The following is a 23,179-nucleotide window of genomic DNA, read 5'->3' on the forward strand; positions in this document are numbered from 1 at the left end:
ACTGGGCTGTGCTGGTCCGTGAAGGGCATTGCAGGACTGGGCTGGACCGGGACAGTTTCCTCCCTCCAGGGCCGGTGCTGCACCCCGGGCTCCAGCGCCCCCGTCCCCCCGTGGCCTCACCCACACCGGGTGGCAGAAGGAGGCTGCCGGGGCTGAAGTGGGTTCACACACACCGCGAGGGGAATCTGTTGGTTCTGGGTGGACTTTGTCCCTCTGTTTGTGTGCGTGTGTAACGTTTAAGTGCAGGAGGTGAAAGCCCCGCAGTGTTTTCACAACATTTATTGCCCTTTCTGGAAGGAACTTGGCATTGGAGAGATGCAGCATCCTGCTGGGCTCACCCGTGTCCCCAAGGACACAGCGTGTCCCTCAGGACCCCAAGGCTGGATGTGCCAGGTGCTGCACCAGCAAAATGCTGCTGCGGGAGCTGAGTTTTTGTCCCGGGACATCCCAACTCATCCCAGCTTCCCTGCAGCCTGTTGTTCCTGACATCCCTGGGGACTCCCAACCCCTCCATGGCCCTTGCTCTGTGCACAGACCTCATTCCTCATGGGCACGGTGTCCCCCAGCCCTGTTTTTCTGGTGTCCCCACAGCCTCTCTTTGTTCCAGCCAGCTTTCTGCTGGAGTTGGTGTCTTTCAGGGGGAAAATGCTCCCAGCTGGGTCTGTGAGGGCTTTGGGAAGGAGTGGAGATGCCCCCAGGTGGCATCCAGGGTGGCACCCTGAGCTGGACACACGCCCTGAGTGACCCCACTGCTGCCCAGTGCCGGAGCCACTCTCCTGCCATCCAGTGTGAGCTGGGCAGCCCAACAGGAACCGGGGTGGCAGCCAAGCAGGGGGGACAGATGAGAAAAAGCACTCAAAAATCACCCCCGGCAGCAGCTGATGCCTCCTTGTGACTTGTCCCCTCTTCTCCGGTCACCTTCGCCCTCGTCCCCAGCCTGGTGGCACAGCTGGGTGTCCCTCCTTAGCTCTCTCAGAGGGGATCCCCCAAACCCTGCCCCTCCCGGTGGGCCAAGGACGGAGCTGGGAGCCCCCGGGGGGCTCCTGGGGGCAGCGAGGAGCCCCCAGCCCAGCGCACGGGGCGGCTGCAGCTGCGGAACCCCGGCAGCGACACCGGGAGCGACACCGGGGACCCCCGGGAGGGGGGGCGCGCACCCCCCTCCCCGTGTCCCATCGGGGGCGGGGCACTGTGCATGGCCACGCCCTTTATGCAAATATCCGAGCGGTGATTGGCGGGGCGGGGCCGGCTCCAGCTATAAGAGCGCGGGAACAATGCGCCCGCGGTCCCGGCTCGGGGGCTGGCGCCGGGGTGGGGGTCCCCCCTCATCCCTGGGGCTGCCCCTCTCCTGAGCGGAGTTCTTCCCTCGGCCGCCCCCTTCCCCGAGCCGAGAAGATGGAGTTTGACTCGTACCAGCACTACTTCTACGATCACGACGCCCAGGAGGATTTCCACCGCTCCACGGCGCCCAGCGAGGACATCTGGAAGAAGTTCGAGCTGGTCCCCACGCCCCCGCTGTCCCCGCTGGGCGCCCCCGGGGAGAAGGGGTGCTGCTCGGGGGCGGAGGAGCGCCCGGGATGGCTCTCCCGGTACTGCCTGGCCGGGGAAGAGCCGGAGTATCTCATAGGGACGGGGCAGATCTTCGGGAACCTGAGCGCTTTCATCCTCAAGGATTGCATGTGGAGCGGTTTTTCGGCGCGGGAGAGACTGGAGAAGGCGATGACGGAGAAACTTTCCACGGGCACGCAGAGAGCCACCCCGCACAAGCCGTCCTTCGCGCAGGATTTTGGGTTCAGCAGCTCCGTCAGCGAGTGCGTGGATCCCGCTGCCGTCTTCCTTTGCCCGCTGGCCGAGAGCAAAATCCCCGCGTCCTCGGGATCCGAGGGCCAGAGCGATTCCGGTAAGGGATGGAGCCGCGCAGCTGCCCGGTGCCCCCAGCCTTGCGTGGGGAACACGCGTGTCCACACATGTGTGTGCGGGGAGCCTCCCAGCCAGGCTGCGCCTTTGTTGAGACTCCGAGCGAGCCCCGGTGCCGGCCCCACGAACAAAGCGGGCTCGGCTGTTCCCCTTTCCCGCGGGGTTTCTGCTCGGGAAGCCCCCGTCCCTCTCGGAGCGTGCGTGGGGCTCCCTCCGGCTGGTGCGTGGGGCTCTGGTGCCCCTTTCCCTCGTTCTGGCCCCACGGAAACCTCGTGGGAAGGTGGAAGGGCAAGTTTGCAGCTCGCAGTGCAAAGTTTGGGGGTTGAGCGTTGCCCCGCGCTCTGCCGCCGGCAAGAAATTCGGCTGCTCCCCGTTCCTCCTCCCACGGCCCACCCGGGACCGGCTTCCCTGGGGGCAAAAGGCAAAAGATGCCCTGGGGGCAGCAGGTTTGGGAGCGGCGGCGCGGCCCCCGCGGCGCTGGCTCGGTGGGACGGGCAGGAACAGCCACCCCGCCTGTGGCGTGTCCCAGCCCGGCCCCGGGGCGCGTCTGTCTGTCCCGCGTGGGGGAAGCGTGGCTGTTTTACACGGGGGGTCTGGCTGGGACGCGGATACCTCCGAAACCCACCCGCCAAGGGCACCGTGGTGCCGCTGCCCCGCATCTCTCCGATCTCACGCCGATTTTTCAGTGCTTATTTACGAACACCCTCCGGCTCTCCACCACCCCTCCCAGCCCCTCAGCCCCGCGCGTTGTTCCCCTCGCTCCCGCGCTCACTCGGCTGCCGTGGGAGCGCTGCCGCGGTGCCGTGACCCCGTTAATAAATCTGCCGGTGGCCGCCACCTGCGCCGGTGAGTCACGGCGCGGGGCTTAATGCCATTAGTAGCCCGGGGACTGTAAGCCAGGTCGCCGGCGTTAAGAGGCTTAACCCAAATATGCGGGGGCCCGGCGGGGGCCGCGGGGATGCCGGAGGGGTCCCGGTGCCGCGGGGGTCCCGGAGGGGTCCGGCCGCGCCACGTGGGCGCCGAACAAAAAGCAACAGATTGCAAACAATGAGAGGAGCAGCGCTGATGGACAGGGGCACGGACCAATGGGGTGGCAGAACAGCCGGCCGGCCCCGCGGGACAGCCAATGGGAGCCTGCGGAGGGCGGGGCTACGCGGTCTGACTTTTTTATTAATGAGCGTGTGTGTGCGGGGCTGAGGCCGCGCGGGTTGTGACACTGGTGAGTGTCCCCCAGCCCAGCAGCTCCGGTATCGTGGGGAGTTTGGGCTCCCTGGGCTGAACCCCAAAGCCTGGAGGGGTTGGGCTATCGGCTGGGGCCGCTATCAGAAGCCCCCCACTGAAGAGTGGGAGCCAGGCCCCTGCCCGCCATGCTGGCGGGGCTTTGAGCATCTCGGGGGACCTTTAGCAAGTGGTTGTGTTTTCCCCCAAAGCCTAGGAAAAAAATTGGAGGCGCATCCCCTAAAGCGAGAGCAACCGCGGGGGATGTGTCTGGAGCCAGCTCACCTCGCTGTCCCCAAAGCCACTGGGCTTTGCTGGGGTGGGACAACAGGCAGAGTGCTTTGGGGCCAATTAGGCTTTGTTTAGGTCTTTCTGTTTGTGTGCCTGAGATGCCTTTGAGGTTCAGAATCTCCTGGAGGGACCTCTTCACCTCTCCCTCCCGCCCCGCACAGTGGGGGATTGTCCCCTCTGTCCCCGGGAAGCCGGGGCTGAATGGGCTTTATCACTTGTGAAAAGTAACAAGTCACCGAGGTGGGAAGCTGCAGCCGAGGGGAACAAAGGGCGGTTCTGCCTTTAAATCCCTCATTTACAATTCCAATGGGCCATGAAAGCACCCGAGCGGGATGAACTTTGGAACTAGGCTGTCCCAGCATCCTGCTCCTCCAGTTCCCCCCAGCCCGCAGGAGGGCTCGGGTGTTTCTTCCCTGATGATCCTTTAAGATGAACACATGTTGCTCCTGGTGCTGAAGTGAGGCGGAAGTAAAACCTCCCAGTCCAATTTTGGGGGACCAGGCACAGGAATCAGGGCGGGAATTCCACTCCTCCCCACGTGACGGTGTTGGAAGGGCACTTAAATCACTCAGTCCCTTCTGGAGGTAACAGAATTTGCAGTGCATGAACAACTTTAAACTTTAGTGGGGATGTTGTCCAGGGAGCTGTGGGGACCCCCAAAAAGGTGATGGAAAGTGGCTGACGGGGGATTTGTTCTTTCTTTGCCGTGAGAGCAGAAGGTGAAGAGATCGACGTGGTGACGGTGGACAAGAGGCAGCCGCTGGGCCTGAGGAAGCCGGTCACCATCACGCTCCGCGCCGACCCCCTGGACCCCTGCATGAAACGCTTCCACATCTCCGTCCACCAGCAGCAGCACAACTACGCCGCCCGCTCGCCGCCGGACTCCTGTCCCCAGCCCGAGTCGCCCCGGCAGGAGCAGGAGGAGGATGAGGCACCCTGCACGGCAGAACCGGCCCCTGCCGTGACCCTACCTGAGCCCGCCTTGCCAAAACCCGGCGGCAGCCCCGGCTCGGACAGCGAGGACGTGGCCAAGAGGAAAAACCACAACTACCTGGAGCGCAAGCGGCGCAACGACCTGCGCTCGCGCTTCCTGGCGCTGCGGGACCAGGTGCCCGGGCTCGCCAGCTGCCCCAAGACCCCCAAAGTGGTGATCCTGAGCAAATCCTCCGAGTACCTGCAGTCCCTCATCAGCGCCGAGAGGAGGATGGCGGCCGAGAAGCGGCAGCTGCAGCTGCGCCAGACCCAGCTGCTCAAAAGGATTGCTCACCTTAAGGGCCACTAGCGACCGGTGTGGCCCCTGCCCTGGTCCCCACAACCCCCAGCTCCTTCTCAATTTGCACAGTTTTTTTAAAATTTTTTTGGTTGCTTGTTGAACTGTTGGCCCTGGGGGCTGGAGCACGTGGCTGTGGGAATGTGTCCACAGCAGAGACCCCCACACAGCATCACCTACCCGGGATTGGCTTCCTGGCACTGGAGGTTCCAAGATTTCCCTTGTCCCTGCTGTGAAGCTTCCTCAGTGACTGTTCCAGTTCAAGAGCTCAGATTTATTCCCCCTCCCCAGCAGCCCCTGCACGCCTCTCTGCCATTTACCACCGAGAGCATCACTGGGAGCTACCCCTGGGCATCCACCTCGCCCTAAAAATCCCAAACAACCCAGTCTGCCTTGGCTCCTGGGGGCAGGCAGGCACAGAGCCCAGCTCGGGGCTCTGCTCTGGATAGATCCCATGGAGATGGTGATGGCAGGACGTGCCTCTCGCCGGGATGAGCACCCCGTGGGCAGTCCCCTTGCTCGGCTGGACCGTACCTCACTCCCTTGTCACTTCACGCAGTAGCTGGTCCTGGATTTTTATGTTCTAGAAACTGCTGCTGTAACTGCGAGTCTTATACTGGAGGCTGTGTTTTTATACTGTATTTTTGTACCACTTTTTTGAGAAGTATTGGTAAAGAGTTTGCTTTTTTATATATATATAAATATATTAAAACTTTTTTTTTTAAGGGGGATTTCCTGCTGTGGGGGAGGGCTCAGTCCTGCTGCACTTTAGGGAGATCAGGAAGGGGCTGGTTCCTGCTGGACCCTTGAGCTGAGTCCTCGCAGAGGCCATTCACCCCCTTGCAGCTCTCCAAACCACCCATTTGCAATAACAAGGGGTTTTATCCCTTTCCCATCCTTGTGAGCATCTTTGTGACCCCTTTTCCCACCCTTGTGAGTTCCCCTTCACCAGCAGCCACTTAAAATCCCCAGCCAAGCTTTGGGTTTTGCAGGGGGCAGGTTGGGCTGTGCTGCCTTCCCAGCCTGTGCCCTCCTGCTGCCCAGCCTGCGGTGGGCTGTGTGGGTGGCAGAGTCCCCTGTCCCCTCCCAGGGGTGCTGGCAGGGGTGGTCCTGCAGGATGGCACCCCGGGGTCCCTGCTGACCTGCTGAGAACGGTTAGAGTTAACACTGGTTGGATTTAGCACTTTCTTCATTACCTCATACTTCATAAATAAATAAGTTTGCAACAGCCTGGGTTGGCTTTTTCCATGCAGTCGGCTCTGGGTTTCCATGATCACCCTGGTGCTCCTGGGGGGGCTGAGCTGGCCCCTGGGTTTTGGGGTATCCTGGTCATGAATGGAAATTAATCTATTTTGCACCAGGGCTCAGCTGCACCAAGACTGAGCTCTTTGTCCTGGTTTTCTCCCAGCACTCGAAGAAGAAGTGGTCGTGGTGGTGGGGCCAGGGAAATTAATCACCTGGATTATTTTTCTTCCTTTTAAGTGGTTTTATTGGCAAGGAAGGGCAGAGAGCCCAGGCTTTGATGTAACCATAAACCCCCCTAATGGGGTTTGGGGCAGGGGGTGTGGGGTGATCGCTGCCCCACGGGTCAGGGGCCGGGGCTGTGTCTGGCAGTAACCCTATAGGGAGGGGGGAATGCAATCCCCGCGCTTCCAGGGGCACAGGAGAGCTCCACATCCCAGATCTGCCAAGTGGATGAAATTATATATACGTGTGTTCCCCCTGCTGCCCCCAAACCTGACGCCTTTGGGTTTCTTTTGTCCTGGCAGCAGAAGTCTTGCTCTAAATGCAGGAGGGATGTGGGATTATGTTACTGCTGAGGAGCCAGGAGCGAGTAGCTGCTGCTGGAGCCTCCATCACCAGGGAAAACCAGCCTGAAACAGCGAGGATGCCACCCAGGAGCCCTTAAAATCCCATCCACAGAGCATTTCACACTCGGTGTTGCATCATGCGGTGTCACAGCCTTTCAGAGCTGCATTAAAGGTGCTCCCATGACCCACAGCTTAACCAGGGAGCGGGGTGACCTAAATCTGACACCTCGCTCATGCGCAGCAAACAAAGCCCAGATGTCCCAGCCCCTCAGACGGTTATTTTTGTTGTGTTTTTGTGACACTCACACTCACGGTCTGGCATCTTTTCTCGGCTCAAGGTGACCCTCCCGAGAAGGTTTTTAGTGAGCTGGGCTTTTTCTTTTGTGCTGAAGGTACATGGGAAGTTTAAAACAATTAATTATCTTGGAAGTGATGAGCAGATCCAGGACTGAGCTGAGACAATCACCAGTGGGAGATGTCCTCAAAGCCCAAATCAAAGCGAAAAGCTGAGCTGCAGTTTGTAAACACCTTTGAGTTCTCCTGCCTAAAGCCTGCATCCATATGGATCTACCTGAAACTTCCCTGGTTACTGGAGCACGTGTCTCCTCTCATATTGTCACGGTCAGGATGAGGGAAGGAGACTGACAGCGCTATGAAGTGATCAAAATAACCACACAGGGCTTTCCTACTCGCTTGTTCAGCACTGCAGTTTGTGAGTGTCAGCTGCAATCATCCCAAGCCGGCATTGCCAGGCCCTGAACTTGTTATTTTTTAATGCACACTGCCCTGCTAACACCCTGCCCTCTGCTGTACCCCCCCAAACCACTTCTGCTTGCCCACCACATCTTCCCTCCCCTCCCTGCGCCGGCCCGGGGGTGTCGTGGGCGCGCCGCCGCCTTCACGCCTGGGCTGGCAAATTTTTAGGACAGTTTCCCGAGGCGGCGATAATCCCTTCCCTGCCGAGGGGGGCCGGCTGCCCGCGCCCCCCTGGCCGCAGCCTCCCTGTCGCTGTTGCCGTGGCGAGGGATGCGTGTTGCCAGGGAGAGCAGCACCGCGGAGGTGCCATGGCAACGGGCTCCCCTCTTCCCTCCCCGCTGTTGCCACGGAGACAGCGGAGCGCTCCGCATCCCCTCCTGTTGCCGTGGCGACGGGGAAGGACCAGCCTCGGTGGAAGCTCCTCTCCGTTGCTATGGCAGCGGCCCCGCAGCATCCCCGCGCTGCCCCGTTCCCATGGCAACAGCCCCGCTCCTCAGCGCTTTGCCCCGTTGCTACGGCAACAGCATCCTTGTGAGGAGCAGCGAGAAAGGGACCACGGGGCAGATCCCCACGCGTGGACGAGGGCGTGAGGGGCTTGGGGGACCCGAAAAGGAGCCGCGGGAGTGGGGATGGCTTTGGGCACCCGGGACACGGGGAGGGGACCGGGCTGGCTGCGGGACCGGGGGCACGGAGAGGGAACACAGGGGCACGGAAGGGACCGGGGCTGGGAGCGGAGCCCCGGCACACGAAGCTCGGGGCACGAAGAGGCCGGGGCTGGGAGCCCCGGCACACGGAGCTCGGGGCACGGAAGGGGCTGGGGCTGTGGAGCGGAGCCCCGGGGCTGCGGAGCCCCGGCACACGGAGCTCGGGGCACGGAAGGGGCCGGGGATGGGAGCGGAGCCTCAGCACACGGAGCGGAGCCCCGGCACACGGAGCGGAGCCCCGGCACACGGAGCAGAGCCCCGGCACACGGAGCTCGGGGCACGGAAGGGGCCGGGGATGGGAGCGGAGCCCCGGCACACGGAGCCCGGGGCCCGGCCCCGTCCTCCCGGCCCGCCCCCGTCCCGCCCGCCCGTCCCCGGCCGGGCCATGGCGGCGGCGGCCGCGCTGTGCCTGGGCCGGGCCCCGCGGCCGCCGCGGCCGCTCGTGGTGATCCTGGGCGCCACCGGCACCGGGAAATCGGCGCTGGCGCTGCAGCTCGGGCTGCGCCTCGGCGGGGAGATCGTCAGCGCCGACTCCATGCAGGTACGGCCGGCGCTGCGGAGGCCGCGGCCGGGCCCGGGCCGGGGAGGAGCCGCTGCCGGAGCCCCGGCGGGGCCTGGGGCCGGGCCGGGTGTTGGGAGGCGGCTCGGGCTGTACCGGGGCCGGCCCGGGCTGCACCGGGAGCGCTCCGAGCTGTGCCGGGGGCGGTGCGGGCTGTGCCGGGGCCGCACCGCGGAGAGGCTGAGCTGGGCCTGGAGGGGCAGCAGGGCCCGGCCGGGGCCTGGAGGAGCTCAGCCCCGGAGGCTCCGGGATGGTTCCCTCTGGTTCTCCCGGGCTCTGTGTCCGAGTGCCTGTAGGGGAGAGGCCACGGGAGGGATCCTGCCCGCTGAATGCACCCGCGGTGTCCCTGTCCTGTTCCCGGTGCCCCTGTCCCAGCCTGGAGCCCACCCTGCTGTCCCTGTCCCTGTATCCCTGTCCTGTTCCTGGTATCCCTGTCACAGCCTGGAGCCCACCCTGCTGTCCCTGTCCCTGTGTCCCTGTCCCTGTATCCCTGTCCTGTTCCCAGTGCCCCAGTTCCAGCCTGGAGCCCATCCTGCTGTCCCTGTTCCCAATCCAATGTCCCTGTCCTGTTCTTGGTACCCCTGTCCAGCCTGGAACCCACCCAGCTGTCCCTGTCCCATCTCGTGTCCCTGTCCCGGTGCCCCGGTCCCAGCCCTGGAACTCACCCTGCTGTCCCTGTCCCATCTCCGTGTCCCTGTCCTGTTCCTGGTACCCCTGTCCAGCCTGGAGCCCATCCTGCTGTCCCTGTCCCATCTCGTGTCCCTGTCCCCATGCCCTGTCCTGTCCCCAGTCCCAGTGCCGTCCCCGTGGGCAGATGTTGGGTTCGTGTGAGCAGCGCTCTGTGTCCCTGCCCTGGGGCAGCACAACCAAAACTGCAGAGTTTGTTCTCAGTGTTTGTTTGAGCCCCCCATCCCCAATAAATTCACCTTTTGGAATGAAACCAGAGCGAAGGTGTTTTAATTTTAACACACCAGAAACTACAGAGAGGTGTAAAGGGTTGAGTAACGGGAGGCAGCAGGTGGAGTAACTTGGTAGTGAGCAACACCCAGGGTGGTATCCTCTGGCATCAGCAAGACATTTAGGGAAGAGTATTAAAAATTATAATTTCTACTTGCCAGTGACAGTATCTGTGGTCTCATCTCTCCCTGCAAGCAGCAGTGTGGAATATATCAGTTGTGTGGTTGGGCTAAATCAACAGCAAGGAGCCAAAACTAATTTTTTTTGTCTTAATTCTGTTCAGCTACAAGAGCTTTGTCACAGGATGGACATTTCAGCCACCACAAGAATAACAATTTTGTTGTTGTTTAGCAAAATATTTTCCTTTCCGACGCACACTTTCGTTGTTCACTTCCTGCAGTGCCTGAACTTTCCATCAAGTTTAATGTTAAATGTATTTATTATTCTGTGTAAGAAGGTGTTTTCTGCCAGCAACACTCGGAGATCAAGCCCTGCTGTCCTGTGCTCACCTCGCTGTTTCCTGGTCACTGTTTGTGTCCCAGTGAGCTAAATTTAAAACTTCCATCTCCTGAATTTGGGGCAAGCAGTCAAAAAGCAATTTTATGGAATGTTTCCCTTAAGCTCTTGAGGAAAGAGCAAGGTCTGAGCTGAACTGAAATCCTGAGGGGGCAAAATGTGAAGCGCAGGAGCTTTGTCTGTGTTTAATACTGGGGAAGTGGCTGCAGACTGGAACCTGCTGTGGCCACGAGGCTGCTGCTGCACCCCGAGCTCTGGGGATGGAGCTGCTGCCTTTGGAGCCTCCTGAACCCTCTCCAAATTCTGGATTTGGAGCGTTTTGTGCCCCGCTGCTCTCAGGCCCCACCATGGGAATGCAGGCAGGCCCTGCCGCGGGCGGCATCCGCTGCCTCCTGTCCTGCTTTCCTTTTAATCTCATTCTAGCGTGACTGTGCAGCCAGGGCCGAGCAGCTCGGCTGCTTTATCCTGTAACACAGCGTGCTGGCGGGGCGGGGGAGCCGGGGGGAGCCCCCCAGTGCCCCCCAGTGCCCCCCAGTGCCCCCCAGTGCCCCCCAGTGCTCCCCGGTGCCCCCAGCCGGGGCCGCTTTCCCGCTGGCTTTGTTCCCGTGGCTGCCCGTGCCGTGTCCCCGTGGCTCTGCAGTGCTCACAGGAGGTTTGCCAGGCTTTGGAAATCCCTTTGCTCGCCGGGGACTGACAGCTGCCAGCCCTCAGCCCCCTCTGTGCATTCATTGCTGGGCTCCGGGCAGCTCTGACAAATGCTGGCAGTGTTGTTTTAGGCAGCTGCTGGAGCGGGAGCCGGGCTCGGGAAGGGGCTGGGGAGCCCCAAACCCACCTGTTCCCACACACAGGCACCCCCTCTATCCATCCCCGGGGTGTTTTCGTCATGCCTCTGAGTCGCTGTGCTCAAATTACAGATTTAACTGCTGCCTGCTTGCAGCTCAGGAGCTCTGCTTAATCTGCTGGCCTCTTAATCTTTCTTTTTGTCCTTTCTGTTGCTGTTTGTCATCCCAGTGAGTTTTGTTGAGGAGTCAGTAATTCCTTGAAGAGACAGGCAGGGTGAAGCCGGTCCTGTTTCTTCATTCCTGGCAGTGAATATGCAAAGATCCCTGTGCCAGCTTGGTGAGGGCTCCATCCACTCAGGATCCCAGCGTCCCTCCTGGATTTCTTTCTCCCTTGGGAATGGTGATGCAGTTGTTGTAGCTCACATTTTTCAGTCAGTGTGTGCAGTCAGGACATCTCCAGAGCCTTTGCTGGCGTTGTTCTCGTGGCAGGGATCAGGGCAGGGAGGCAGCTGTGCTCTCCCTGCACCCTCACTTGGTTTGAGTCCTCCACGCTCCTCTCCAGCATGGAGAAATCCTGATTTCTGGCCTGGATGTGTTTGGGGTCTGTCATGTCACCTTCCACCCCCCTTGCGCTCAGGGTGAGGATGGTGCTCTCCCCCCAATGGCGACAGAGTTTGGGATGATGCACAGAACACAGATTTGGGACACCCTGCCCTTCCCAGGCTGCAGATCCTGAAAATCGTGGGGGTTTGCCTCAGTTTCCCCCCTTTTCCAAAGGGGCAGTGCTGACCCTCCAGCCCAGCCCGGGGGCTCGGCGCAGAGGTGGGAGGACGCCGTCAAGGCTAAGCATCTTTAGTGCTGCCTTGTGTTCCGTGTCTCGGAGCCCGGCTGCTCCAGGCTGCTGCTAATCTGTTTTGGGGCCTTAGAAAGCAACAAAGGCTTATCTGAGCCGCTGGCTGAAAATAGAAATGAGTGTCAGGAGGACGTCTCGGTGCGAGGCCCTGCCGACAGCCAGCTGGTGGAAACCTTCTCCGGGCTTACTGCCTGTGTGTAAAAGGCTGCCTTTGTTTCCTCCCGGCCCACACACTGACACCGCATTCCTCCCCTTGTTGCCAGATATTCTGGAGGCTCTGGGTGTTTAATCTCCGGGAGAAGCCGGGGGTAGCAGCCTGAGCTGTGTGTCCTGGATGTGCCCGTGCAGCCCTCGGTGCTTGCTGTGATTTCAGGCAGGCAGTGGGAACTGGAGGAGCTGGAGGGTTGGAAATGGGGAGAGCAGGCAGGGAGCCAAAGCTCGCTGAATTCAGAGGCTTTCTGTGCCGGCTGGAGCCTGTGTTGAGTGGAGCTGCCCAGGGATCAATGGGCTGCCCGCAGCCACGGGGCACGTTGGCAGAGCTGCCTGTGGGCCCGTCCTGCCTGCTCGCCGTCCCCTGGGGCGGCTGCCTTTCTGCAGGCTCCGCTTGCCCTCCCTCTCCCCATCCTGCCCCCCGGGCCAGCCTTTTGGGAAGGGAGCAGGAGCCAGCCCTGGCTCTCCCAGCTCCAAGAGTTGCCAGAGTTGAGCGAGGCGGAGGCAGAGCTGGTTCAGCCGCCCCAGCAGCTCCAGCAGCTGGCACGACTGCTGCAGGCAGGACTCGGGCTTCCCTGCCCCACTAACCTGCATGTCCCTCACTGCCTGCTGCCCGTGGGTCACCTCTGTGTCACCTTGTCCTCCTGAGGGACCAGCAGGGGCTGGGAGGGGTGGCTGGGCAGGGGAAGCAGCAGTCTCACGGCACACAGAGAAGAGGGACAGGCTCTTCTCTTCCCCAGGTGTACAAGGGCTTGGACATCATCACCAACAAGGTTTCCCTGCAGGAGCAGTGCCTCTGCAGGCACCACATGATCAGCTTCGTGGACCCCCTGGTCTCCAACTACACCGTGGTGGATTTCAGGGACAAAGCCGTGCCTCTGATATCCTGTCCTGCTGCAGCCTGCCTGGCCGGGCAGGAACGGGCTTCCCCCCTCCATGGCCAGGGGGATCAGTGTTTGGGCTCTTCACATCCCAGCTGACTGTTTTTTCAGAGAATTCTGCTGGTGAGAGGAGCTTCTTTTACCCAGCTAAACCTCTCCCAGCCCAGGGAAGATGTGTGCTGAGTGGTGCCCTCTCTGGCAGCCCTAGCGTGTCCCTGAGTTGTGGTGGTGCCTGGCAGAGGTGACAGTAATGAGGGATGAGGGACACCTCTAACCCTGTCCTGCAGCCTTACTGGTTCCCTGGGGCTGGGGGAGTGGGATCTGAGCCCCAGGCTGCTGCTCCCAACCCTGCCCCCCTGCTCTGCATCTCTGCTTACACTCCTTGACTCTGGCACATTGAAGATATCTTTGCCCGGGACAAGATCCCCATTGTTGTGGGAGGAACCAACTACTACATCGAGTCCCTGCTCTGGAAGGTCCTTATCAACACCAAGGTACTGTGGGGAGCTGTGAATCCCTTTGGGAAAGGATGAATCCCGTGTTTAGGGCAGAATTCCTGCAATTTGGCACCGTGCTGTCCCTGCTAGAGTGGGGCAAGGAGAGCCTCCTTCACCCCGTGGCTCTGGGGGATCTTGTTGGCCTTGCCCAGGGTTGTTCAGGGCTGCCCTGTGCCCCACAGGAGAAGCCCAGCAGTGCCCCCAGGCCGGACAGTGACAGGAAAGTGGAGCTGGAGCAGCTGGACAGTGCAGAGCTCCATCGGCGCCTGAGCCAGGTGGACCCGGAGATGGCAGCCAAGCTGCACCCCCACGACAAGCGCAAGGTGGCCAGGTGAGCTGGGCGTGCCAGGGCCAGCAGGTGCCAGGGCCCAGCACCCCTTCCCCAGGGAATTGTGTGCCTGGGAGCATGGCAGGGTGAGCATTCCCACCCCAGCTGGATGCTCCTGGAGTCTCAGCCGGTGCCTGGGGACCTTGGAGCGTTGGTGCTGGGGACTCCCTGAGCTCTTTGGCCACACAGCCCCAGCCTGAGCTGCCTCTGGGGCTGCTCCCGCTCCGTGGCCCAGCAGCAGCAGGGTTTGTCTGGAGCTATTTAAAGAGCAAGCTGCCCTGCCGGCTGGGTGACATAGCTGAGCTCTGTGGGAACGGCACGGCAGCAAGACCAGGCTTGCTGCTCCGTCCCAGCCGAGCCCTGGCCCCGGGGAGCTGAACACCGCCCACCCCATTCGCACGGTGCTGGGGGATGGAGGGCTGGGCACCAGCACAGCTCCTGCACCTCCCTCCTTCCCTGCCTGCTAAAGCTCCACAGCAGCATCTCAGCGCTGGTGCCTTCCCTGCAGCCCTGCCTGGCTGGGAAGGGCAGGGCTGGAGCCAGATCCGTGTCCCCTGCAGGGCTTGTCCCGGTGCCAGGCAGGAGTGGGTGGCTGTGCTCTGGGCTCCGCGGGTGCCAGCGCTGCACCCCAGGGCCTGGGTGTGCGCGGATGCCGGGCACGGGACGGGGCTGGAGCCTGCTCTCCCCACATGAGAGGGCTGGATCTGGGCGAGTGTCTGTGCCGGAGCCCCCGGGGCTGCCGAGGGAATGGGAATGGGATTCCCACCCAGCCTCTGAGCCCTGTGTGTCGCTGCTTCCAGGAGCCTGCAAGTGTTTGAGGAGACGGGGATCCCCCACAGTGAAATCTTGCACCAGCAGCAGGAGGAGGAAGGTGGGGGGCCTTTAGGTGGGCCCCTGAAGTACCCAAATTCCTGCATCCTGTGGCTCCATGCAGACCAGGCAGGTGAGAGCGGGCACCTGGCTGAGGAAGGGCTGCCCCGGCCTCCTCCCTGGAGAAGGCAGCAATTCCTCTGGCATCAGTGGGTGTGACAAGAACTCCCTGACCTGCCGGGCTCTGCCTTCCTCAGGAGTGCTGCCTCATGCCCTGGCAGGCTGTGCAGCCCCTCAGGGTGCCCTGCTCTCCTCCTGCAGCTCTGGATGCGCGGCTGGACAAGCGTGTGGATGACATGGTGGCCGCGGGGCTGCTGGAGGAGCTGCGGGACTTCCACCGCCGCTACAACCGCGAGAAGGTGGCAGAGAACCGGTGGGTGAGCAGCCAAACCCTCCCTGCTCCTCCCTCTGGGGGTCTCCCACTGTTCCAGGGCAGGTGGCTGTGAGCCCTGCCCTTGGTTCTCCAGGCAGGATTACCAGCACGGCATCTTCCAGTCCATTGGCTTCAAGGAATTCCACGAGTACCTCGTCAGTGAAGGGAATTGCTCACCCGAGACCAGCGCCCTGCTGCTGGAAAAAGGTGGGAGGAGCACCCTGTGTGCCCCACAAAGCTCTGGGTGACACCACAAGGTGTTCTAAACCAAGGTCACAGCCCCAGCTGCACCTTTCTCTCTGCATTTCCCACTGCTGCCAGCCCAGAGGGGCAGGGACTTGTTTTCCAGTGCTTGGAGAGCCTCTCTGAGCATACCCAGAGCAATCCCTGTGTCCCCTCAGGCCTCCTTGGGGTGACTTGGGGTCTGGAGCGCATCCACTGAGGTGGGGGATCCCAGCTGGGCTGTGAATGCTGTGGAGAGAGGAATGAGGCAGAGCTCAGATTGTCAGCAGCACTGTGGTGACAAGGAATGTGGGCATCAGTCAGCAGGGATGTGGTGCTGTGTTATCCTGGAATGTCTGGGCTGATGGTGGAGGGGAGCTGCTCCCTGCACAGGGCCCAGGAAAAGTCCAAGGAGGGTTCAGTGTGAGGTGGAGGTGGAGACTGAAGAAACCACAGAAATGATAAAAGGCTTGAAAACAAGTCTGATGCAGAAGGAGCTTGTTGTGTCTGCTCAGGAGATGATTAGGAGGGATTTGATAAGCCTGGTACTAAATATTGAACAGTTGTGGAGTGGTAAATCATCCTCTGCTGGGTGGGATGAGCAGTCCTGGGCTCCATTTGTGCAGAGGATTGGGCATTGTGAGAGCAGTGCAGCACTGGAACAGGTTGTCCCACCTGCTAAAATCTTCAGGGTGGAGAGTTTGGGCTCTTTGCAGCCTCTTCAGGGATTGTTTATTTGTTAAATTTGCAGTTTATTCAGGGATGTTTGGGGTACCTTGTGCAGCCTGTCCATGCTGCCCTTGCCCCTCCACCTTGTGTCAGGGCTCAGCCTCTCCTCAGTGCAGGCACAGACCCCCAGACTGACAATAAAAATAATTCTCATGGTTCCACCCAGCACAAACTTCCTTCTTGCATGATTTCCCTCCCCTGGAGCCAACAGCCTCTTCTCACTGACCTTTGTGGGGTTTTTTTCTTTTCTTTTCTTTTGTTTATTCCCTCTGTTCCAAAGGGATCCAGGCCCTCAAGCAGGTGACCAAGAGGTACGCGCGGAGGCAGAACAAATGGGTCCGGAACCGCTTCCTGAAACGTGAGCCCTCTGTTCCACCTCTCCTCTCGCCCCAGCCCAGCTCAGGGGGGACGCTGGTGCTTTGGGGCAGCCTGTGCTGAGTCTGAGACCCCCAGGAGCCATCCAGTGTCCCCATCCAGCCCCACCAGGCTCTGCCTTCCCCAGTTCCTTCCTGCTGGTTTGGGTTGTGGATCAGCTCTGCTGCCCCTCCTGAGATGTGTCCTGCCCACAGCCTCTCATCCCAGGAGCCAGCTCCTCCTGCTGTCCCCCTGTCCCTGTCCCCTCCCAGCAGCAGGGCCACCAGGAGGGCTGAAATCCCAGCACAGCTCAGCCCCGTGTCAGGCACTGCTGGACGAGGATGGTCACAACATCCCTGCAGCTTATCCCGAGGGGCTCGGGGAGGGGTCCCCACGCAGCCACACGTGCTCCTGGCAGGGAGAAAAGCCCGTTTGGCAGCTGCCCTCCAGATTAGGAGCAGGAGCCCCGTGGCTGCTCGAAGCCCAGGCCGTGCTCTCTGCAGTGGCAGGGAGCCAGCAGGACTTCCCCATCCCAGCCCCAGCCCTGGAGCAGGGCCAGCAGCGGCAGCTGGGAGCCGGGCACTTGTTGAAAGGTGCTCAGTGGGGGCAAAACAACAATAAAATAAATAATAAAAATCGAAAAAAAGAAAGAAAAGAGAAGCAAGGAGAAACTTGAGTCACAAAAAGACTTTGAAGGAGGCGCAGGAGCTTTGCCAGAGCCATGTGCTGGGTGGCTCAGCTCACCTTTCTGGTGACAGGTGTGCTTCAGATGGGCACAGCAATAAAACCAGCACCTGCTGGGGACTGGCACGTGGAGCCTTTGATGGCTTTGTCCAGGCAGGGACAGCCAGGTGCCCGTGGAGGGCAGGTGAGCCGTGGAGAGCAGCCAGGTCACCCAGGGAGCAGGTGCTCTGTGGTGGCAGCTGTGTCACCCTGCCCAGGCTGCAGCAATGCCCTGGCATTGGGCCAGGGGATACCAAAGGGGTGGCTGTGAACCTGTCCCTTGTCACAGCATCTCCTGCCGTGTCCTGCTGCCAGGAACCAGGAGCAGCAGCCCCTGCACAATCAGTTCCAGCTCTGAGGCGGAATCTGCACGCTCAGATCCCTCATCCAGGCTCCTTGTGAGCGTGGTGTGGTGGCTCTGTGCCTGGATCCAGCCCTTTCATCCTCCCAGCCTCCTGTGGACCAGGGCTGGGCTCAGGGGGTTGTGATGGGCTGTTGGCATGCTCACATTCCAGAACTCAAATTCCAGATTCCACTCTCCCAAAGACACCCAGCTGTGAAGATGCTTCCCTGAGTCCTGAGGGGTTCCTGCTGCTTGCAGGAGAGGATTTTGGCTCTGGAAAGCCTGGTGCTGTTGGCTTCTGGGTGCTGCTAGGAAAATGCAGATCCCTCTGCTCCCCCTGGGTTCTGGGAGGGGGTGCTGGGGCTTTCTGGTGCTGACCTGCCTCGTGTTTCTCCAGGTCCTGGGCCCAACGTGCCCCCAGTTTATGGCTTGGAGGTGTCTGACCTGCAGCGGTGGGAGGAGGATGTGCTGAAACCTGCCCTGGAGATCGTGGACAGCTTTATCCAGGTACTGTGGAGCTGGGCTTGACACTGACTGATTTCCCTGCACTCTCCAGGCCCCCTCACTTGGCACACAGTGTCTGGCTGTTCTCAAGCCCAGCCTTGGCATTTCCTTGCAGCAGTAGAAATTTGTTGTCTCAGCTGAACATTTCCCCCAGTGCTGCACTGGGTAAAACTCCAGTGCCTGCCTTGCCTCAGTGTCTGACCCTGCCAAGCTCCCATCCCAAACTCTGTGAGAGTGACCACAGGCAGATTTTCAAATTGGCAAATTCTGCAATTTCAAATTCAAATCCTGCAGATTGGCAGATACAAATCTGAGGCGTTCTTTGCTCCCCAGGGCCGCGAGCCCCCGGCAGAGCCCCTGAGGATGGAGCACGACGAGGGGGAGAACAAGCACAGCCACCACTGGTGTGAGCTCTGTGACAGACTCATCATCGGGGACAGGGAGTGGGCAGGTAAAGCCACACAGGGGACACCTGGGGGGGCTGTGGGGTGAGGGAGCAGCTCCCCTGTGGCCGGATGACCCCCAGCTCGTGATCCTGGCCTCTCAGGGATTGCTTGCAGCCTTTTGCAGGAGCCCTGCCACAGGAACCATCTGTCAGGATCCCCCCCTTCCCTGGGCTTCCCCCCTTTCCCCCAGTGAACACAGAGAGCATCACACCAGGCTCTGGATGTGGCATCACAGCTGCCTGTGTTTATTCAGGGCTCCTGGTCCTTCACAACACCGTGGATGCTTCCTCAAAAAGCACAGAGCAAATCTCTCTGCTGTAAAATTCTCTTGTGTAAATGGAAGTTCTTCATGTTTTTAGTAGTTCGGTTTTGCACCAATATTTCCTCTTTGTGGTTTTTTTTTTTCTTCTTTTTAAACTATTCCTAGCTGCAGTAGTAATAGAAAGGGATTTTCTATTTTCAATAGACTTACTTTAAAAGAGCTCAGCTGGAATCAGATTAAGTCAGTGAATTTATCTGTGCTGGGAGGCTCATGCTGAGAACCAGAAACAAAAAGTCATGGAGAAACTGGCTGCAGGAATGAAACTGGTAAATCTCCATGTGCTCCCCAAATACAGGATGTGCAGGGTCATGGTTTAACCCCAGCACCTGAGCCCCCCACAGCCACTCACCCACTCCCTGTCTCTGGGACAGAGAATTACGAGGGTAAAAGTGAGAGAATTTGTGGGTTGGGTCAAAGTTTAATAGAGAAAGCAAAGCAAAACAAGGAATTAATTCACTGCTTGCCATGGTTGGGCAGATGCTCAGCCATGCCCAGGAAAACCGGGCTCCTTTTGGGAGGACAAACTCCATCATCCCCTTTCCTCCTCCTTCCTCTGGTCTGGGATATCCCTGGGGTAAGCTGGGGTCAGCTCTGTGTCCCCTCCAACCCCCTGGGCACCCCCAGCCCCCTCTGTGCTGCTGTGAGGAGCAGCAAAGGCCTTGATGCACTTCCAGAACTCTCAGCAGTAACAAAACATCCCCGAGTTATCAACCCTGCACTCAGCACAAATCCAAACACAGCCCCAGACCAGCTACCGTGAGGGAAATCAACCCTGCCCCAGCCAAAACCAGCACACGCAGACACAACCAAAGATAAATCTCCCAGGCTGTTGGGTTTGAAGGAGTTGCTTATTCCTGAGTGAGGCGAGGAAGTGCTGAAAGCAAAGACGGGAGCTGGCTCTGAGTAGGAGGCTCCTTGCAGTGAGATCAGTTCAGTGCAGTTGTTGTTTCAGCCAGGCTCAGCTCTCTCAGGAGCTGAAAGCTCTCGGGGTTCCTGTCATCCTTTAGATCCAGCAAGTTCTGTGACTGCTCCTCGAGGTCCCCCCAAATCCCACAGGCAGCTCCACGTCCTCAGGGATGTCACCCCAGACCCCAATCGATGCCTCCCTCAGCCAAGAGCAGCTGTTGCTCTCTGTATCCAGCTGAAATGGGCCCAGATCCCCAGATGGTGGGAGAAAAATGCTCCAAATCCTGGCTGTTACTTGTGCCTGCAGAATGGAAAATGAAGGGTGGAAACAGTGCTGGGGGCTGTGTGGATCTGCACTCTGGTCTCTTTTCTTAGCTCAGGTGACAGAGAGTTTTGGGAGCTGCTTCCCAGGGCCCTGCTGGCCCTGGGAGATTTTATTGTAGCTGGTTTTAAAGTTTATATGGACTTCAAGAGCACAACTCCCCCGACAGCAGCAGCAATTGGCACTTCCTCAGCCACTGGAGCTTTGGTGTTGCTTGTGACAAATTGCAGGAGGTGAGGCTTTATCTCAGGCTGAGGGTGACCCTCCAGCATTATGATAAAGCAGCAGCTTTGCATGTGATTTCATCCTTTGGCAGAAAAAGGACGGCTGGAAAACACCTGAGGGCCTTGATTCAGCAGAGCACATACCCTCGTTTAATTAAGGCCCTGCTTGAAAAGTTTGTGCTTTAATTGCTGCTCTGATCTCTTGGAAATGGCAAAACCGCCCCGCCAAGATGGTCAGACAAAGGCTCCCCTGAGATAAAACCGCTGATAAGGAGGTTTGGCTGTCCTCAAGGATGTGATTTCACAGAGAAATGCAGCTCCTGCTGCTCCAAGCCCAATCCCTGGGATTACTCCTCTGTTCCCATCTGACTCCTGCTGCTTTGTGGCTGGGGCACTGCCCTGGAGCTATTCAGAAGTTTAATTCTGCTCCAGGCTTTTCCCTGGCTGCCCTGTAGGACACACAGGATATTCCCAGTGCTGTGGCACAGGGATCCAGCCCTACAAATGATCCTGGCAGTTCTCCCTGGGGAGCAGGGGGTGTCACAACCTCACCTGCAGCCTGCAAAGTGCACATTCCCTCCTCCCTGGAGAGGCTGGACTTGTTGGGAGTGACAGTCTGGAGCCTTCTGCTGACACAGAACCAGGATTTTTGCCTCTCTCAGTTCTTCCTGAGGAGGTCAGAGAGCTTTATCCTCTTCTGAGCCCTGACAGTTTGGCCTGGAAGTGTCCAGAGGAGCAGCCAGGGCAGGGTTTGGGAGTTCTCTTCGGGATGAGTTGTGCGGGAGGCTGGGAAGGGAGAGTGCTCTGCCCTGCATGGGGGGTTTAGCTGTTTCCTCCTCCAAATTCCACACATTAAAGCCTCTGTTTGCCTCTTCCCCCAGCTCACACACGGTCCAAATCCCACCTGCACCACCTGAAGAAGAGGAGGAAGCTGGAGGCGTCCGGCCGGGACAGTGGGGACGCAGAGACCTCGGATGAGAACAGCAGCCTGCCTTTGCCTTAGCCTGGAAAAGGGAGCAGCCGTGCACCCACCTGCATGGAGAGGAAGCTCCTTAGTCCTGGGCAGCCTCGAAGCAAGCAGCTGAGTCATTTTTTGGGGAGATGAGGCAGGTGTGTGGCAGCAAAGGCCGTCGGCTGCATCGGATCCTCTTCATGTGGCCTCATCCCGCTGCGTTCCCAGGCTCCCCCAGCCCTGTCAGAACGGGCTGGGCCCCGGGGCAGGGCTGCTGGGAGCGTCCTCCCATGCAAAGTGTGAATTCCTGCCAGGGCTGCATCCTTGGAAGGGCTGAGCTGCTGCTCTGTGGTTGTGTGGATCTCAGAGACAGAAATACCCCGACTCCTCCAGCCTGGCCGGGGGTGCAGCTCCGGAGCCGAGCGAGTTCTGCCTGCCTTTATTGTGGAGAGGATATTTTTTTTGTTGTTCTTTTATATGCAAATAAACTTGCAGGATTATTGTGGGTTCCCCTCCCTGTTAACAAGCGCGGTTTCCTCGCTCTCTGATTCTCCCTGGCTCCGGTTCCCTGCTCTGGGCACAGGGCAGGAGAACCAGGTCTGGTTCCTTCTCGCAGTCACCTTTTCCACAGCTCCTGAGGGAGCTGAGCAGATGTTCCCGGCGTGGAGGGGGCAGGGAGCCCTGTGCTCACAGCAGGTGCAGGAGGAGCTGGCACCTGTTAAACAGGAACTGGGAAATGATCTCATCGAGTTTGCAACAGATGAGCCTGGCCTAGTTAAGGCACAATTCCCGGGGGGTTACACTGTGGTTTGGCACTGGGAACTGGTCCTGAATTTGAATCCAAGCTACTGAGCAGCAAATTCCTGGTGCCGTGTCCGCCAGGCAGTTTGTGTCCCAGAGCTGTCCCTGCAGGATGTGAGTGCCATTTGTGCCTGGAATGCCGCCCTGGTGAAACCAGGACAGCCTTTCCAGGGCGTTTGGGGTTCTCCTGGCAAACCTGGCAGCGTTTGAGGGTTGGTGGAGCACAGTTTTTCCCTTGTGCTGTGCCATGTGGCAGGAGCCAGGGCTCATCCTGCCAGGGCAGGGCTGCGTGGGCGGGTTTGGCGGCGCAGGCTCTGGAGATTCCTGCTTTGGTGGGGATTAGATTGAATCTCCAGGTCGTGTTCCTTGGTGTGGAATTATTCCTGTAGCGCCTGTGGGGTGGCTGCCTCGGGCTGTGGGAGCTCACACTAAAGGGAATATGCAGGGAAGACTGGGAATTTGGCACTGGGCAGAGCTGGGCTCAGCTTTGGGGTGCTGGGCACTGCTGGGTCTCCTCTCCAGCCCAGACTTGTTTGCCATCCTGCTGACTCAGCCCGGGGATGTGCTGGGGCACACGGCCGCGAGGTCTGGCGTGGAATTGTGTTCTCCCAGCCTGGGTGGGCAGTGTGAGCTGGGAATGAGGGCCCGTGTGCTGAGCTGGTTGGTGACAGACAGCTCTGAGATGTTGAGTCATCTCCCCAGGCCGGGCTGGGATCACTGGGGCAGCGCTGGGAAGGAGGGCTGGGATTATCTGCTGCGGCCCCTGAGCGCAGTCAGATGTCCATACTGTTAGAGGTGGATTAAATATCCTTAATCGGTTTAATATGAACTTTGTTATCCCCACGGATACATGGTATTCCTCTTCCACAGCAGCCTGTTCTCTTCAGGAGCCCGCTGGGGGTGGGCTGTGCCGAGCAGGGGCTCCCAGGCCTTTGCCCCTTGGTTCCCAGCAGTTCCAGGTGTGCCACATTTCCTTGTCCATGCACTGGAGTGGGAAGTGGAGGGAGGACAAGCGCCCTGATCCTGCCAGCACCATGGCACAGGTGGGGTTTTTTCCTTGGAGAGTTGGGAGCTGCCACTGAGAACAGCTGATTTTGGCAGGGCAGCATCCTGCCCTGCTGAAATTTCCACTCTCCTCGGTGTGTTGTACCTCTGCTGTTTGAGGATCCCCGGGCAGGGACTGGGATCGAGCTCCTGGCAGAGTCACAGCAGCTCCTGGTGCTGTCACCAGCTCCTGCTGCTCTGGACCCTGCAGAAGGGACAAACAATGCAGGAATGGCTCGCCAGTCCCAGCCAGGGCTCGCTGAGAAAGTTGTTGTGGTCTCAGGTTTCAGGCTGCTGTCAGTGCCGGGAGGTTTGGGGATGGGGATGGCACTTCCCTCCATCTGCCCTCCGCTAATCCCCAGACAAACGCGGCTCCTCCATCTGTGCAGCCGGAGCCGCCGAGCCCATCACACCAGCCACTTAATCTAAATGGCTTTGGCCAAAGATAAGGTCATTAATTACACTGGGATTAGAAAACAGCCCGGGCCCGCCGTGGC

General features: G+C 59.6%; 2 protein-coding genes across 2 annotated transcripts; both read left to right on the top strand.

The window, feature by feature from the left end:
- The first annotated feature begins 1,268 nt into the window (after nucleotides 1-1,268).
- On the top strand, nucleotides 1,269-5,927 carry MYCL (MYCL proto-oncogene, bHLH transcription factor). Its single transcript, XM_063418964.1, has 2 exons — nucleotides 1,269-1,897; nucleotides 4,140-5,927. The coding sequence occupies exons 1-2, from the start codon at nucleotides 1,393-1,395 to the stop codon at nucleotides 4,703-4,705; spliced, it is 1,071 nt and encodes a 356-aa protein (XP_063275034.1). The 5' UTR covers nucleotides 1,269-1,392; the 3' UTR covers nucleotides 4,706-5,927.
- A 2,397-nt stretch (nucleotides 5,928-8,324) lies between these two features.
- On the top strand, nucleotides 8,325-21,363 carry TRIT1 (tRNA isopentenyltransferase 1). The gene is made up of 11 exons (XM_063418911.1): nucleotides 8,325-8,505; nucleotides 12,582-12,722; nucleotides 13,118-13,216; nucleotides 13,402-13,550; nucleotides 14,348-14,490; nucleotides 14,679-14,790; nucleotides 14,885-14,997; nucleotides 16,022-16,099; nucleotides 17,559-17,668; nucleotides 17,999-18,116; nucleotides 20,767-21,363. The coding sequence occupies exons 1-11, from the start codon at nucleotides 8,350-8,352 to the stop codon at nucleotides 20,886-20,888; spliced, it is 1,341 nt and encodes a 446-aa protein (XP_063274981.1). The 5' UTR covers nucleotides 8,325-8,349; the 3' UTR covers nucleotides 20,889-21,363.
- The last annotated feature ends 1,816 nt before the right edge of the window (nucleotides 21,364-23,179 follow it).

This window comes from Prinia subflava, chromosome 24 (genome assembly GCF_021018805.1).
Source record: "Prinia subflava isolate CZ2003 ecotype Zambia chromosome 24, Cam_Psub_1.2, whole genome shotgun sequence".
In the NCBI taxonomy this organism is placed as follows: domain Eukaryota; kingdom Metazoa; phylum Chordata; class Aves; order Passeriformes; family Cisticolidae; genus Prinia; species Prinia subflava.